At 33.0% G+C, this 16,051-nt stretch overlaps 3 protein-coding genes across 3 annotated transcripts; 1 reads left to right on the top strand and 2 right to left on the bottom strand.

The window, feature by feature from the left end:
• Positions 1-1,060: 1,060 nt before the first annotated feature.
• On the bottom strand, positions 1,061-2,669 carry LOC106641688 (protein OPI10 homolog). The gene is made up of 3 exons (XM_014356194.2): positions 2,518-2,669; positions 1,929-2,058; positions 1,061-1,844 (listed from the first exon to the last, which is right to left on the bottom strand). The coding sequence occupies exons 1-3, from the start codon at positions 2,545-2,547 to the stop codon at positions 1,387-1,389; spliced, it is 618 nt and encodes a 205-aa protein (XP_014211680.2). The 5' UTR covers positions 2,548-2,669; the 3' UTR covers positions 1,061-1,386.
• Positions 2,670-3,340: 671 nt separating this feature from the next.
• Positions 3,341-4,770, bottom strand: LOC106641655 (protein arginine methyltransferase NDUFAF7, mitochondrial). The gene has a single exon (XM_014356148.2). The coding sequence runs from the start codon at positions 4,735-4,737 to the stop codon at positions 3,415-3,417; it is 1,323 nt and encodes a 440-aa protein (XP_014211634.2). The 5' UTR covers positions 4,738-4,770; the 3' UTR covers positions 3,341-3,414.
• Positions 4,771-6,571: 1,801 nt separating this feature from the next.
• LOC106641682 (calcyphosin-like protein) lies at positions 6,572-10,739 on the top strand. The gene is made up of 5 exons (XM_089598512.1): positions 6,572-6,657; positions 8,990-9,130; positions 9,958-10,135; positions 10,232-10,441; positions 10,523-10,739. Exons 2-5 carry the CDS (start codon positions 9,024-9,026, stop codon positions 10,622-10,624), a joined length of 597 nt encoding a protein of 198 aa, XP_089454638.1. The 5' UTR covers positions 6,572-6,657; positions 8,990-9,023; the 3' UTR covers positions 10,625-10,739.
• Positions 10,740-16,051: the final 5,312 nt, after the last annotated feature.

Consider the following 16,051-nt stretch of genomic DNA (forward strand, 5'->3'; position numbering starts at 1 on the left):
CTTTGTATCATGCATAGATCATCATTTTAGATTTAATTCAAATGTTATCATATTATTATTTTTTTTTTTGACACTTGACTATCTTAATTTTGCGGGAAAAACTTGGTAAGTTTTTGCGCAAAGCACAAGTGTTATTATTCTTATAAATTAAAAAATTTTTGTTAAAACTCAGTATTATTAGAAGTTACAAAAAACAAAAGTGCTAAAAAAACGAAATTCGTGAAATGCGGTTACAAACCAAAAAATACGAAGAATGAATGAACCGCAAAAAGTTATATCACTTAATTCGATCTGAATACTATGTAAATTTACTGTCATTCATTTCATCCAAATTAATTGAAATATAAGTAAATGCTATGTGATATTGATATTCTTAGTTTATGGTGAGGGAGCTTTGAACTTAAGTTAAATAATTTGTTGATTGAGAATGTTCTACGATGTGAATGAAATTGTAGATCAAAGTGTACATATGTTGTTAATCTACTGTACAAAAAAAAAGAGATAAAATTATTTGAGTTGGTTATGGTTTTTTGGTGTGCCATATTAATTAACGTTATTAGACTCAATAAATTCTTATCCCATTTTGAACTGCTTAATTTGCTACAACATTCATTCTGTAAAAGTTATGGTTTTTATAATTTTACTAATGAAAACTCTCCCATTTCTTCGGTAAGTGTCATAAAGTTTAATTTTTGACAAATTAACTTGAAAAATTTGTAATCGTAAAAAGTTAACAAATAATTGTATATAATATTCTTATTAGATTAATCAAATGTGATTGTATATAAAAAAAAAAAAAAATTTGACTAAATATATAATAAAAAAAAATATTCTTACTAATTGTTGAATATTTGACCCTTGAAACTCGATCTTTCGTATTAGTGCGGTACAATTGTTAAAATAATTATTAAGTTTTTTCTAATTTAGACTACAGTACTTTAACAGTAAAATTATTTGGAATGGTCAAAGTTATAACAATATGTTAAGTTAAAAATTGTTTTTATTAATAACTTGACCACAAACATTTATAAGAAGTGAACAACCATTTTTTAATGGCGATGTAGTTTAGTATTACTAACGCAAATTATATTTTCAGTACAAAAGTGTAAAATTTTTATATATATGGTAATTATCAGCTTAGTTAATGGGCCATGACTTAAATTACCGATACATAACTTTGTCTTTCTAAACATACCTGTCGACTTGAGACTTTTTTTATGTCATACAATATTTTGAGCATACAAAAAGTTTTGAATACACTTAAATTTAATTAGCTAACTAAACAAAGAATTCAATATTACACTTTATCTGACTTTAACATAAAGTCAAGTTCAAACAAAGTAAAGAGCATAAATGTACAAGATTCCAGAGATTCTCACATTTTGATCATGCTTTCCAAAAATTTGGATTTTGTTGCAGTCTTCTCTGAAAAGTCTCATACCAGCTTTGTATACTAGACAAAGGAACAAAGTTTTCTGTGGGATTTGGAGTCATTTGTGCCTGTGTCACAGAGAAACTTGATATATAATTTAGAAAATTGACTATCGTTTTTTGAGCAAATTCCATAAACACATTCACGTTTGGTTCATCCACAAGGGCCATTTTCGGTTCGCTCATAAGTATTTGTTCTTGCTCTAATATAACAGTAAGAGGTTCTATTGAGATGCCTATTTGGGCATTATGTGAAATATTTCCAATGCCAAAACCTCCTACATCATTGTTCACAAACTCATGGTTCTTCTTTAAATTTGAAATTTTAAATATAGCTGATGGCTTTGTTTTTGAAATGTGCCCCAAGAATTGCCAGTTTGGTGGTGCAATCGGATCTGGCCAACTAAAGTAAACTACAAAGTTTGAATACAGTTTGATTAAAAATACTTTGCAGAAAAAATTCAAAATAAACTTTTAAAATATTACAACAAACTTACCAGCACCACCTAATCCTTCTGGAAATGATGTTACTTCAGTGATGAAAATGACAATATGGTTAATATTGTCAGCATCAGGAATCGTGACAACAAATTTATTTTCTGCAATTGGTAAGAAATTTGTTTCCACCTGTAAATCACGAAATAAATGAAGTATTTACCAAAGATATGAGTCAAACGAAAATATTTGCGAAATATTTGAATTTTCTTCAAACAAATACTTAATTTCTTCTTTTTTTTTTTAGCATAAAAAAACAATAAAACCAATTTACTAACGTTGACAACAACCAAAAAGAGCAATTACGTTGTTATATTTTAGTTAAATATCAATTGATGACAGTTTGTTGGATGGTGTACTTATTCCACATGACATGTGATACACGATAATGCCCCGCGACACATTGCCATTGGTTATTTAGCGGAACCGCGTTACCCTGTCGCATCATTTAGAACAAGTAGGTACTTACGACCGGAATATTCTAGATTTTACGAAACCCGTCGAGCCGGGAACGCAACGTTTTTGTCAAAACTTTGAATGAACAAACGAGTCTCACGCGTTACCTCAAATAAAAATAAACAGTTGACTTACCTGGCGTCCCGAGACTATGATTCCTAGCATTTTTCAACAATTGCTCTTCGTATCTGTGAGCGAAAATAATTGATTCCCGTCAACAGACGACTGAGGTTCCGCGTGTTTACAAAGGTGTATACTCATGTATTATACAATGTATATCTATAGAGAGATCAGCATCAGAGTGCACATATATTTCTTTTTGTTTTGCGGCGCACAAATTTGCGCTCTCCGCGCTCGTGTCTGCGGCGTCAAAATCGGTCAAAAGCAGAGTTGCTTGGATGAGGGTTTTTTAACCTCTTGTGGAACAAATTCAACATTACGAATGCGTCAGCCGGTATTCCCATAATTTACCTATGAAAGTAGGTATACCTACCTACGAAAATTGTAAGCTCCAAAAAATTTTTATAGCGGGGTACTTGATTTTATGGGCCATTTTATCATAACGAACCAGAACAAAACACCAATTAGTGACTATCCATCTGATTCTTCTATTTCATTTTTTTGAGAAATTAAATATATTTTTTTTTTTTTTTTCTAATTTTATATTGCCCACCTAGTACGCTTATAAAAAAATTGTATATTTATGTAAATTTTTTAGTTTGGTTTGGACCGCTCTGACTACTCAAGGTGCGTTTAGATAGAATCATCATCTAAACGAATACCCTAATAAACTAACTTAGTAGTTATTTGTATGTATGTACGTACGCACCTTAAGTACTTAAAAAATGAGCAAAAGCATATTTTTATAGCTTTTTTTTGGTCCAAATACAAGCATAGTATTCTAACGATAAAAAATCGCAAAACGCGGAAATTTTGAATACTCAGGACAATCATTCAAACAAAATTTTTATTGTCTATTTACATATTTTACACATAACATCGGAAAAATATCGCACATGTCACTTTGATAAATCATTTTTTTGACTCTTCCAACCCATGAGTCTTAAAACCAGAAACCGGCGATTTTTGCAAGAACTCCTCTAACACACGAGGAAACATGGAAACAACTTTGAAACAGTTGCCCATTTCATCCTCTCCAATAATTTTTTTGTATCCTAGCTCCAACTGTTTCATTTCTTTCTTGGAGGCAGTTTGACAGAGTTTTGCCAAACGCATATTTATACCTAGCTCTATTAAAAAATCTCTTTGAGTTACTGGGCCAAAGCACAATAAATCATGTGATTGCTGTGCTACTTTTTGAAGCAAGGAAAAATCTACATCAGCTGTCAAATCTGCTGTGCCTGGTTCTGACAAGGGGTCACACTGTTGATGTTGTCGGAAAGCTCTGAATGTGTCTGTTCTATCACCACTATGACCATAATCAATAATTAATGAAAATCCTCCATTCTGAGTTATAGCTGTTGAAATGTATCTTATGACATTCATTGCTTCTAAGCTAATCTCAACATGTTCTCTCTTTTCCTTTTTGTCTATTAGTGCATCGCAGGCACTTGTCTTAGACAATACAAATCTGAATTTTTCTTCGGATGCCCTTGCTGGATCTATATCTACTAAAAGTTCAAACCATCCATCTTTAGTTTTTTGAAATTTATGAATCGGTAATGCATCGAAAAATTCTTGAGCAACAAAAACACTAAAACCTTCTGGGATGTCAAGAATTGATTTATACCAAAATACTTCCACATTATCCGGTGTTTTTCCTCTTTTGTAATACTTTCCAGAATCATTGACATCATCTGTACTTTCCGATGGGCAGAGAGTTTTTCGTTGAATTTCTGCTAATACTGGACTGACTTCCACCAAATGCAGAGATACTAGATGACTTTTCTTGAGTTGCTTGACTACTCTGAGGATGTCTCTTGACAAGGTGCCACGTCCAGGCCCCAACTCCACAATTTGAAATGGTTCTCTGTGGAATTTGTGGCACTCATAAATAATCCAAACTCCGATCATTTCTCCAAATAATTGACTTATTTCGGGCGAAGTTGTGAAGTCGCCGTCAGAGCCAAAAACATCCTTACTTATGTAATAACCTTTTGTAGGATGCGTGAGGACCTGCTTCATGTACTCGGCGACGCTAATTGGGCCGGACATTTTAATTTTTAACCGCAAGTCGTTGCACAAATGCGATTTAATTTTACTCGGATCAAATTGAGCTGATGCATGCTGTTCCGATCTATCTAACGAAGATGTAAACAGAAATTTTTTTTTCTGACAATTTAATCTCGAGCAACGAACTGCACTCCGTAATAATTTATTCATGACACTATTCATTGCCTACAAATAATATTCTTTGCATTAAATGGAAAAAATTATTTTTTTAATCGATCACCGCACATTTTCCAGCTGATTGTTGTTGTTGTTGTAATGTTATGCTAGGTAAGCGGTAAATATAGTTATGACTATATATATATATATATATATATATATATATATATATATATATGTAGCTGCAGGTAAGTAGCGCGCGCACATATGAAATTTGAAAGAAGTAGTCGAAAGGAAGCGTATGTAATTTTGAGCATGTAGCTACTACTTTTTTCGGGCTTTGTGTGGTATAATAAGCTTATCTGTAGGACATTGGAGATTTAGGAATGATTAGTTAATAATTTTGTTTTCTATTTTCATGATCACGGAATGTCGTTCTTTTCGCGATATCTGCGTTATTTATGGAGATAGAGCGATTTTAAGTTTTCGAATATTTTTGGATCAGTAATATCTAACTTAGAAGATAGCTATAAAAAATAAGATATTAAAATGGGTGATACTTACTACTTTATTTAGCTATGATGAAAGAATTTGGTGATTTTTCTACAAGTAGTAAGCGATTTAAGTATTATTTCGATCTTAACAAAAGTACATCCAACAAATAGAGACTCGTAGTTTAATCTTACCATATTGTTTCTAAGAGATGGAAAATAAAAAATTTGTTTTTCTATTCAGTTGATAATATATCGAATATACATACAAAGTGCTATTGATCAGAAGAATTCAGTGCTCAAGTATATATTATATATTTTTTAGAGAGATATAAAAATGCCTTGAAAAAGTTAGTTATCATTAAGAAAGTTAATTTATCGTTTAAGTAACGTAAAATTATTATTCAAATAGTGTCTTTATCGATTGGTATTGGTTTATACACTAAAATTCCATTATTAAAAAAGCCACAGCTCTACTCGCCCCATATTCAAGTTTTTGTATAATACATATATTAACTTGCACCGAAGTGAAAAAGTGTAATATTAGTTATTCAGCAGCAAGAACTAAATAGGCCGTCAATCGATTAAGCTGTTTTTAATCAATGCGTGTATGTGGTGCGGTCTACATATTTTATTTTGCCGTTAGGCTACACATATGTTTGTTCAACATTTAAAATAGTATACGCTCGTTTCGCTATCGTATTTTTTATTCCAAAAATTCAGATTTTTTTTTTTACAAAAAAATAAATAAAATAAGTTCTTTTCAAAATATTTGACGATTTTTGTATAATTATGAACCACAACCCACTAAAGTGAAATAGTTATTCCGTTTTCATGTGATCATCTAAGTTTTAAAAGTACAGTCTACGATGACCAATTAAGTCAGTCTGTGTGGGTGCACGAGTATAAACATAACAACCCACTCTTTTTATTGAAAAAATACTTTAAAAAATACAAGTGCGTTTCATGTAAAATGTAATTAATTATACACGAAAAAATGCTACCCCTTATTTACATGCGTATTGTATTGTTGTGCGGGTATACTTTACTTGTTGCATTGTGCAATTAAAATTTATTTTTCTTGTACAAAGTGCAAAAATTGATGAAAAAACGAAAGAGTTGACAATTTTTGAAGAAAACGCGATGACCAGAAAAAAAAAGCCCAGAAAAGGGTTCTAGTGTCGTGTCGTCAATCAGTACTGATAGCGCTGATCGGCGCGCTAAACTGTTGTGACATGTCGGTTGTTATGGAAATGAACGGGCTCTTCCAGCTCTCAATATGGGTATGGTTTTTTTCATGCACACGCAAATCCGTGTGTTTTTCAGTCGCGGCGGTGCTGCCCTGGCAAGCAACATTAACTCCGTGCACTTTGTTGCGAGATTTTTTGCGATTTCACGAAGTTTTTGCCTCCTTTTTCGTCGGGTCGAATTTTACTCTCGCTTCGAACAACTGTTGGTCACGTACGGGCAATATTTACTTCCGACGGAAATTCCGGTAAGTTTTGGGTGCTTCGGCTTTTATTTTTTTTTCCATTCCATCGAAAAAGCTCTTTACATTTTTTATAAGCAATCGATTTTTCTTTCTGTTGCAAAAAGTGGCGAGCATCGGGGAAAAATTTAAAACTTACCCGTATTAATATCGTTTTTGCAACAAAAACCTATAATTTAATTTGAAAAAATTGTACAAACTTGATCGAGTATTTCGCAATCGTTATATTTCGTACAAGTGAGCAAATATGATAATACTCCTAATTATGTGTACAATAAATTAAATCAATTATACTTTTATTGATGATTTAGCCAACCGTACGTAAGCTATTATAAGTAGAGCTTATAATATAGAGAAGAATAAAGCCGATCTTTTAATAATAGAGGTAATGTAGAACTGATATTTTTGGGTTTTCAACCAATGTATATACATTTTTCTGTCTACCTACCTGCATACAGATCATATTTATAATAAAAAAAAAAAAAAAAAAAAAAAATCGGTAAATAAAGTGGTTTGATAATTATTTATCTGTATATAAAATAAAAAAAATGTATACTTTATTTACCACGATATTCGTGAACTCACCACTGTATTTTTCTGTTTTATGTGTGTATGGTTTGATAACCATTCGATCGACCGAAAAATTGAGGTTTGTATTTTGTTAATTTTTTTAGCACGTGCCCAAACAGTATAGTCTTCACGCCGTAGAATTGTAGTTTCAAGTATATCCCATAGTGCTTTACTTGTTTCGCACAAAGTTATTCATTTTTTTCCACATGTATTCGGAAAAGTATGTATGGTATTATTTTTTTTTATTTTGGAACTCGGAGCACTCAAAAAAATTTTTTCATAATATTTTTTAGTTTAGTTGAAATTTTGAGTATTTTAGGGCATTAAAAAAAAAAAAAAACTGTAAAACTTATGACAAGAAAATAATGCCATTTACTCATATCTAAGCGACTTATGTTACGAATCAATTAGTTGTAATAAACGTTACATGATTTCATTTTCCTTTTCATACGAGCCAACTCATCCTATCAATTAGAATAATTACACGCACTCTGTCGCACAACACGAGATCAAAAATGGAAGGTGGGTTCGGTTTGAAAAATCGAACCATTCATTTTGAACAAAAAATAAAAGATGCACGTTTTTTAGCCATTTTAGATAGTTTTTTTTTTTAAATCACTAATAGTAAGTATTCGTTAATGAATAATTGTCACTTAAAAAGAAGAGCAAAGGCAAAATCACAACTTTTTGTAACTGATATAATTTAATGATTCATATGAGATCATAAAATATGACAAAAAGTTGACCTGACACACTTATAATACATGTGTGTTTTATGTATACTGTAAGTCGAAGTACGATATTCATATTTTTGCTCGTTTAAAAAAATGTGCCACAATAATGTTAGCAAGTATTCTGTAAACCAACAAATCGATCATAACACGCATGCATATTATATTCAACACATTTTCACGCGTGTTATTTCAACACGTAACAAATTTTTAGGAGAACATTACAGCTATTTGCGCCATTGGTTTTGGAGAAAAATTATTTAGTTCAGTAGAACTAGTGAAATAAAAAATCGAACAAAACGTTCATTTTTCGGTTTTTAAAAATTTCAGCTACACGCTTTGGACGTGTTCTTCAGCACACTAGAATTTCCAGCATATGGATGTATTAGATACTGATCAAAATCATTCGTACATGCAGTAATTAACTTTCATGGTCTCGCATATGAGTTGTATTCTACAATTTCACGCGAAAATTTTCTGCGTTTAATACAATTTGTATCAAACAAATATGGAACAATTAGCTCTGAGATTAACAACACAATAATTATGCCTTTAAATCAATTAAAACGTGACAGTGAGGTGCTTTCATCAGCAACAGTTTCGTTACCATCTCTTTCGTGTGTCACGTAAAAAAAACTTTTCACATGCTCGCACATATCGAACATAAATTTCGTGTTTATGATATCGAAATCAGTAGCGAAGAACCTAAAAATATTTTTAGCGATGGATAATATCCGAAACGAAATGCATAAGATCTAGTCTCGAGTATGAGCTAAATCTATATTTTATTAGAAAAAATTTAAAGTGCTCATCGACTATTTTTACATACTCCCCCATCGGTGCATCCAGTAATGTCGAAAATGACGAATTTGAACTTGACCCACCTAATGCACATTAACACACGTATTATATACAACGCACTGGTAGAGCTTATAGACGTGACGTAAAAGTCTCTTGTCCACCTCCTCCTTGTCTCTTCCGTCACGTGGTATACGAAAGACGGACGGCGTAAATGTTTCAGCAATGTTCAACAACAGGCCGCAAAGTGCTACCACCAGGCAGGAGATTGAGATGATCAATAAGGCTCAGCGAGCCGTGATCAACACAACGGACGTTATAGAGAAGCTCCGTTTGCTCTGCCTGGCGCGCGGTGCCCAAGGCATCGTCGGCCTCGGCAGGTGAGTCACACGTTTTCTCTCATATACACCTCTATAAGCTTATACTGGAATTTACATTTTTTCGGACATTTGTTTCGAGTTCGTTTAATTATTATATTTATATCGATCCAAGTCACGATCACAATGAATTGCGGTCCATACTCATAATACACTCGTTAACTTTTTTTTTTTATTAGTATGAACCATTTTTGTGAACGAAGGCCGGAGCATAAACAAAAATAGTCTACTTTTCTTTTAAAACTGCTAAAATGTAATGAATTTTTAATTGTAAAGTAATGGTAGTTTCGCTTTTTTACAAGCGATTATCAAATCTCGACAGTTATTATATTCAACAGATAGTCTACTCGTGTCGTTCTGTAATTTGCGTATATATAGCAATGATGAATTTTTCATTGAAATCCTTGATAAAGAAAGTCTGTGTCAAGTTTCTCTAGATATAAGTGTATCTATGACGCGGTTTTCCGTCATTAACGCGACATCATTATATACATGGTACATATACACCGGTGTTATAGCAATACCAAGTTCACCATTCAACTATACTTAATTGTAACAGCCTTTGTTACTATGTTTAACCGCGTACTTGTACCTGTCCTTGTGCTACGTTTTCGTGATTCGTACGAATCAATGTATTATTTACCACCTTGAGCGGTGAGTAATTTAGATGTATACAGACACAGGTACGTAAATATAGTTCACTCCGTCGTGACACACCCATAAAAGCTGAAATAAATCGAGTTCGGTGCGGCTCAGGTCAATAGCTTGTATTCTGTTATTTTATTTTATTTTTTAAGAAAAATTTTGAATTTTTTATTTTTTCATTGCAGAGTATTTCGACGCATGGACGAAGATGGAAATAAGCAATTAAGTAAGGATGAGTTAAAACGTGGACTTGAAGAGTGTGGATTGGAACTGTCAGACGATGAGGTGGATGCGATGTTTGAAAAATTAGATGCCGATAGTAGCGGTGGTGTCAACGTTGAGGAGTTCATTGTCGCCGTTAGAGTATGTGATCACAGTTATTTTTATACATTTTTTAAATTTATATTTTTATTCGTAAGTACCGGCAAATTTGACTGATGATAATGATTTATATTGAAGCCTCCGATGAATGATAGTAGAAAAAAACTGGTCGAAATGGCTTTTCAAAAAATGGACAAGTCTGGCGACGGTGAAATCAGTATCGAAGATCTTAAAGGCGTATACAACGTTAAATATCACCCTCGGTACATTAGCGGTGAAGAATCCGAAGAGTCTATCATGAATAAATTTCTTGCGAATTTTGAACAAGATGCAACCAAGGACGGACATGTAACTTTTAATTAATACAATAATGTTAAACGTGTACACACATATTTACGATTAATTTAACGAATGATTTTGTGTTTTCAGGTAACGCGCGATGAGTTCTTAAACTATTACAGTGCAATCAGTGCCAGTATAGATAACGATGCCTATTTTGACCTAATGATTCGAAATGCATATAAGTTATAAAGACGATTGAAAATTACTTTTCGAGACCGAATGAATTATAAAAAAATTTGTTAAACACTCTGTAAACTTTCTCACTATTATTGAAACTGTTTATTTAATTTGATAATTAAAAAAAAAAATTTCGACTTTTTTGTTATGTTTAATTTTTGACAATTTTTATTTTTCGTAAAAACTAGAAATGCTTCATCGTATAAATCGTATCGTTTCATTATAAAAAGTTTTTTGTCTTTCTTCATTGTATGGAAAACAAATTATTTTATTTTTTATTTTTTGAAGTATCAACAATGTCTCTATGATGACTAGCGTAGGTAGTGCATTCATTAGGGTACATTTATTTTAACGCATAGAAATTTTTATCAAAGTTATTGATTTTTTTTCTTTCATTGTTTAGGTTATTGGATAAAGATCTAAAATACATGGTTTTTTTGTAAAAAAGCTTTATTTTTCTATAAGTTTTGTTTTTAAGAGAATTTAAATTATAAATATATACTAACGTTCCGAAACTTAATAGTTTTTTTATTAATTTGCTAATGCCGTACCACCGCCCATCTCGCTCATTAGCCTGTCTATTCTGATTTATTAATGGTCTGCCAATTGATATATTTTTATGTTTATCTTAAAATGTAATTTCACTGCATCTTAATTATCGTTAGTAGTAATATTGTAAGAATTCTATCTTTTATTTAAAGAAATAAGGGTAACAACAACTATTGCTGTGATGTTAAGAACATTATATTATTGTTACTTAATTGACCAACTTGTGCGTGAGGTGCATTATTGTTCGCAATAGTTATTTTCAAAGTCTTTATTTTTCATTTATTTTATAAGATAATTAAGACAAAAATAACCATCGGTCATATAATTGATCATTTTTCACTTCACTTTGTACGAAGTATCCGACTTTGAGTCATAGCGCACACAGACACATGTGTACTCTGTGACTATTTGAACAAGGATAATAAAATTCAAACCTTTTATTTTAATTATAATTTTATTTACCGATAAAAGTACATATTTTGAAAACACAGGTAGCGCAACTAAAAATACTAAAAAGAAACTATAAAATAATTATGTAGAAATAAAGCCAAAAGTAAGCAAAAAACTTCAGATCGGTATGTGAGAGAAACTTAAGACTACGCAGGAGGGGGGTCACATATTTACAAGAGGGGGTTTGATAATTTATCATATGATTGTAGTACAAAATAAATTTAATCTGTAATGTTCTTTGCCCTGCTCGCCTAGCCATAAGCAGCAGGGCACATTTGATAAGTAAACTGAAGAGATAGTTAAAAAGATGTAGTGTTTATTATTTACCAAAAAGTACGAAAATTTGGCCAAAAATTCAAAAGATGCATCGGCCGGGAATCGAACCTTTTTTTTTTTTTAGAAAATTTTTTATTTGCTATTGAAAGTACATATTGTTGATACAAGTATGGCGCAAAGAAAAATACAAAATAAAAGCCAGTCGTTATGCGTTACAAATTCGGTTGGATACATGACCTGTGTACAGGTGATCTAGCATCAAAACAGTAGTTTTACATGTTTAGGTTATAAGCAGTTACAAAAGGTGTAGACGTAGACAAATCCGTCGAGTGTCAGCATTAACAGATTTCATTTGTGGGAAAAATTGAGCAAAACCCAAAAGCATTAATAAAAAAAGAGTGTGTGAAGATGTTGAACAATTCAGGTGAATTTACCATACCTTACATTAGCCCTTCTTCAATAGAGAAAGATAATTGCGAAGATATAGAGCCATTCCATGTGACGAACTGTCTATTTTGTGTCATGTTCCATATCAAATGGATGAAGTCAGATGGGAATTTGAGCTTTTGTAGTATGTAGAGCAAGCCGGTCATCCAGACAGTGTCAAATGCTTTTTCCAGATCAATCAGACAGGCGCCTACCGTTTCACCGGCTAGGAGATGTTTGTTTATTTTACTGGTCACCTTGTGGATTGCATGAGTGGTAGAAAGGCTGTGGCGGAAGCCAAATTGATTATCGTGTATGACATTGAAGGTATTGAAGTAATGTTTGAGAGAGAAGTTGATAACTATTTCGAACACCTTGCTAATAGCTGAGGTTAGACTGATTGGTCGTCGGCTCGAAATATTTTCTGGCGGTTTACCTTTTTTAAGGAGAGGTAGAACTTTGGCCTTTTTCCAGTAATCAGGATGGTATCTGTTGTTAAGGCTATTGTAAAATAGAATAGTTAATGCCTTAATGACGTTAAGTGGTAGGTGCTTAAGTACGATTGGCGGAATGTTATCTAACCCTGATGACGTTTTATTTGGCAGGGTGTGAAGGATGGCAGCTATTTCGGCTGTATTATAAAAGAACAACGAGTTGTTTATAATTCCAGGATTTTAAGCTGGGTTTGAGTCATTAAAAATGGTAATGGAGGAGGAGTCAGCCTCGCATTGTTGGAACTCAGCAATCATGTGGTTAACTTTATTTTTGATGATGGAATAGAGAGGAGTATTTATATTAAGTTGCCGTGGCATATTTATTGTCTCAAAGTATGCTCCAATAACACTTAAGGTGTCCTGAGGAGAGTGGATAAAGTATTTTCCATCAATTTTTGGGATTTCATCAGCGCTCAGATTGCAACGCTCTAGAAGATTGGCCCTTTCAGATTCTAGTAAAATATTATCAACCTGAGGAGGTCCTTTGGGTCGAAAGTAACGATTAATTTTAGGGAAGAAGAAATGAGATTTAGTGTGATCGATGTTTTTTATGAGTGAATCCCAATATTTATTATAACTAGTCTGATATTCGCTTTTTAATGCAGCGTTGATTTTGTAAATAAGGAATTTAAGATTTTTGATGGTAGTGGTTCTTTGCGAAGAGAACGATTTGTATTCCTTGTTTAAAGTGGTCATGAGATATGATTTCAATTTATGTAGCTTCTTAATCTTAGCTGTAACGTAATTTAGAATATTGTCAGTTGGTTTATATTTAGGAACGGTTGATTCAATAGTATTAGTGAACAATGTGTTTAGATTTGTAATGTGGGAATCAATTACACTATTCGTTAGGTTAACATCATGGGGAATATTAAGATTGTAATTTTTTTCTAATCTTTTCAGAAACATAGACCATTTGGTTTTTTTAAACATATAGTGAAAATTTTTAACCGGATCTTGTAATTCAATTTTGTGAACTAAGTCTAAGTTAATGTAGATCCCTCTGTGGTTATTATTATAGTCTACGGTAACAATTTTGTTTGCTAGTAGGTTGATATATTGAGTCTACTATCAATACTGAAGTAGTCAAGGTATGAACCGGAACTGGGAAAAGTGGGATTAGATGGTGGAAAAATTTTTGCTCTGAAACGCAATCCCTCTGAGGTCTCCCACTTTCTAAGGAGAGAGCCTTTTAGATTGGTGGAGTGATCACCCCAGTAGGAATTACGGGCATTTAAATCTCCTGCCATAATATAACAGTTATTATTACGATGCAGTTTGAGAGAGTTAAAAATCTCTGTAAATTCTTTCGTGAATATTTTCTTGTGTTTGTTATTAGCATAAAGTGCTATAATGAATAAATTAAAGTTATTACCAAACGGAATTTTCAGGATGGTATACTCGAGGATCAAGTTATTTGACGAATACGGGTATGTGATCGTTTCGAACGGTATGGTATTTTTAATAATAATAGCGGTACCGCCACCTTTGATGCTGTTCGGTCTGTCGGTTCTTATTATATTGTAATTTTCGTACTGGATTTTGTGTTTTTTATTCAATTTAGTTTCACTGACAAGCACTACATCATCATTATTATTATTAATACAGTTGAAAAGAACGAATCTTTTACTGTTCGAAACGATTGAGTTTACATTGATTGCGAAAATTTTTAACGAAGTAATATCATTTGTTGCGTTAGAAATATCTGTGGCTTGATTTGTGAAATTATTAGACGCCATTTTTGTAACTGTAGGTTAGCTGTAGCTTATTATATAGGTATTCGATTCGCTGAGAATTCTGGTCTATGGATAATTGAATTTGGCTTAGCTTGTTATTTATTGACTTGTCAATTTGTTGTTCAACGCGAGATACAAGAAATACCATATTAAAACTATTTACATTCTGACTAGAGCGCATAGGATCACTTGGGTTCTGAGGATTAAATGAAAAAGAGTTGACTGGATTTCCAGCATTGTTCCATGCATTTTTTGTAATGTTTAATTCAGGAAAATTATTAGGGTTATGTAAATAACGTGGAGCTTCGTTGCTGCCATATTTTTTAGTCACTCGATGAAGAAAAGGTTCAATTTCATTTAATCGCGCAGATTGTGCATCTCGGTTCGCAGTGTGTTGGTTTGTCTTTATATTTTTTACAAATTTAAAAAATGGGCAACCTCTGTATGAGGTCCGGTGTTTTTATAATTAACGCAATAAAGTAAGTTTTTATCGGCAGCATCTTTTGGGACTAGGCAATTGCCAGGCTCATGATTTTTTCCACACTTGACACACCTAAACCCGAGTTCGCAATTAGCACTAGAGTGTCCTATGCGCTGACAATTAGTGCATTGGAAAAGCACCTTCTTTTTGAGAGGCTCCCAACGAACTCTCTGATAAGCTAGAGTTTTTATTTTAGTAAGGTATTGCGGGAGACTGTCATTGGACAACTGGATTAGAAAAAATTCCTTTGTATTTGTGTTTTTGTTAAAAGCGATTTTTGACACTTTTAGAATTTTTATTTGCGAAATATTTAAATCACGTATTTCGTTTTCGATACCAGTGGTAGTGAATTCTCCCACGATACCTTAAAGAACAAGATTCTTGGGTTTTTCATTCTTCGGAGTAAAAGTAAAAAATTCTATTTTATTTTCTTTTAGAATATTGACGGTTTTTTTGAAAATATCGATTTTTGTAGTAAATATTGTGCAATCCTTTTGCTCGGTTTGCTTAAGCGGGAATGAATTTTTATCAAAATTTGCCTGTTTCAGCAGACTTACAAGATTTTCAATTTTATAATTACTTACAACAATCGGCGAGGGGCGACCTTTTATGTGATTAGCATTTGTTGTTTCTGTGTTGAGCTGTGCATCTTGAACGTTGAATGACGAGGTGGCTGATGTCACTGTGCTTTCTTGGAATTCAGTGTTATGAAGCTGAGATGTAGAGCGACGCTGCTGTTGGCTGCGGGGAGGGAGCTGTTTGTTTACCTTTGTACGCTGCGTAATGGCTGCCGTAGCTGTATGAGTTGAGTAGCGTTGCCCTTGTGCAGGCAAAGATTTATGCAACTGTTTGAGCGACGGGGGCTGTTCGTAATCTTCATCGTCCGTATCTTTAAATTCGTTCACCTTACAATCCAGGGACGGTCGGGGACAGTGTGGGCGAGTCGGAGACGAAAGTGAACAAGTGCTCTTCTCCAATCGTCCGCGATCGTCCCTGACCGTACGCGATGCGCAGTTGTACACGTTAG

This window comes from Copidosoma floridanum, unplaced genomic scaffold, assembly GCF_036245765.1.
Source record: "Copidosoma floridanum isolate Cflo_tuat_1 unplaced genomic scaffold, Cflo_Japanese_pri ptg000006l, whole genome shotgun sequence".
Taxonomy (NCBI): Eukaryota; Metazoa; Arthropoda; class Insecta; order Hymenoptera; family Encyrtidae; genus Copidosoma; species Copidosoma floridanum.

Bases quoted from the DNA above. Each gene is read 5' to 3' on its own strand.
- LOC106641688 (XM_014356194.2), bottom strand. From the start codon at position 2,547: ATGCTAGGAATCATAGTCTCGGGACGCCAG. The intron at 2,059-2,517 runs GTAAGTCAACTG...CGTGATTTACAG, and splicing joins TCATAGTCTCGGGACGCCAG to GTGGAAACAAATTTCTTACC. The intron at 1,845-1,928 runs GTAAGTTTGTTG...CAAACTTTGTAG, and splicing joins AGAAGGATTAGGTGGTGCTG to TTTACTTTAGTTGGCCAGAT.
- LOC106641682 (XM_089598512.1), top strand. From the start codon at position 9,024: ATGATCAATAAGGCTCAGCGAGCCGTGATCAACACAACGGACGTTATA. The intron at 10,136-10,231 runs GTATGTGATCAC...TTTATATTGAAG, and splicing joins AGTTCATTGTCGCCGTTAGA to CCTCCGATGAATGATAGTAG. The intron at 10,442-10,522 runs GTAACTTTTAAT...TTGTGTTTTCAG, and splicing joins ATGCAACCAAGGACGGACAT to GTAACGCGCGATGAGTTCTT.
- LOC106641655 (XM_014356148.2), bottom strand. From the start codon at position 4,737: ATGAATAGTGTCATGAATAAATTATTACGGAGTGCAGTTCGTTGCTCG.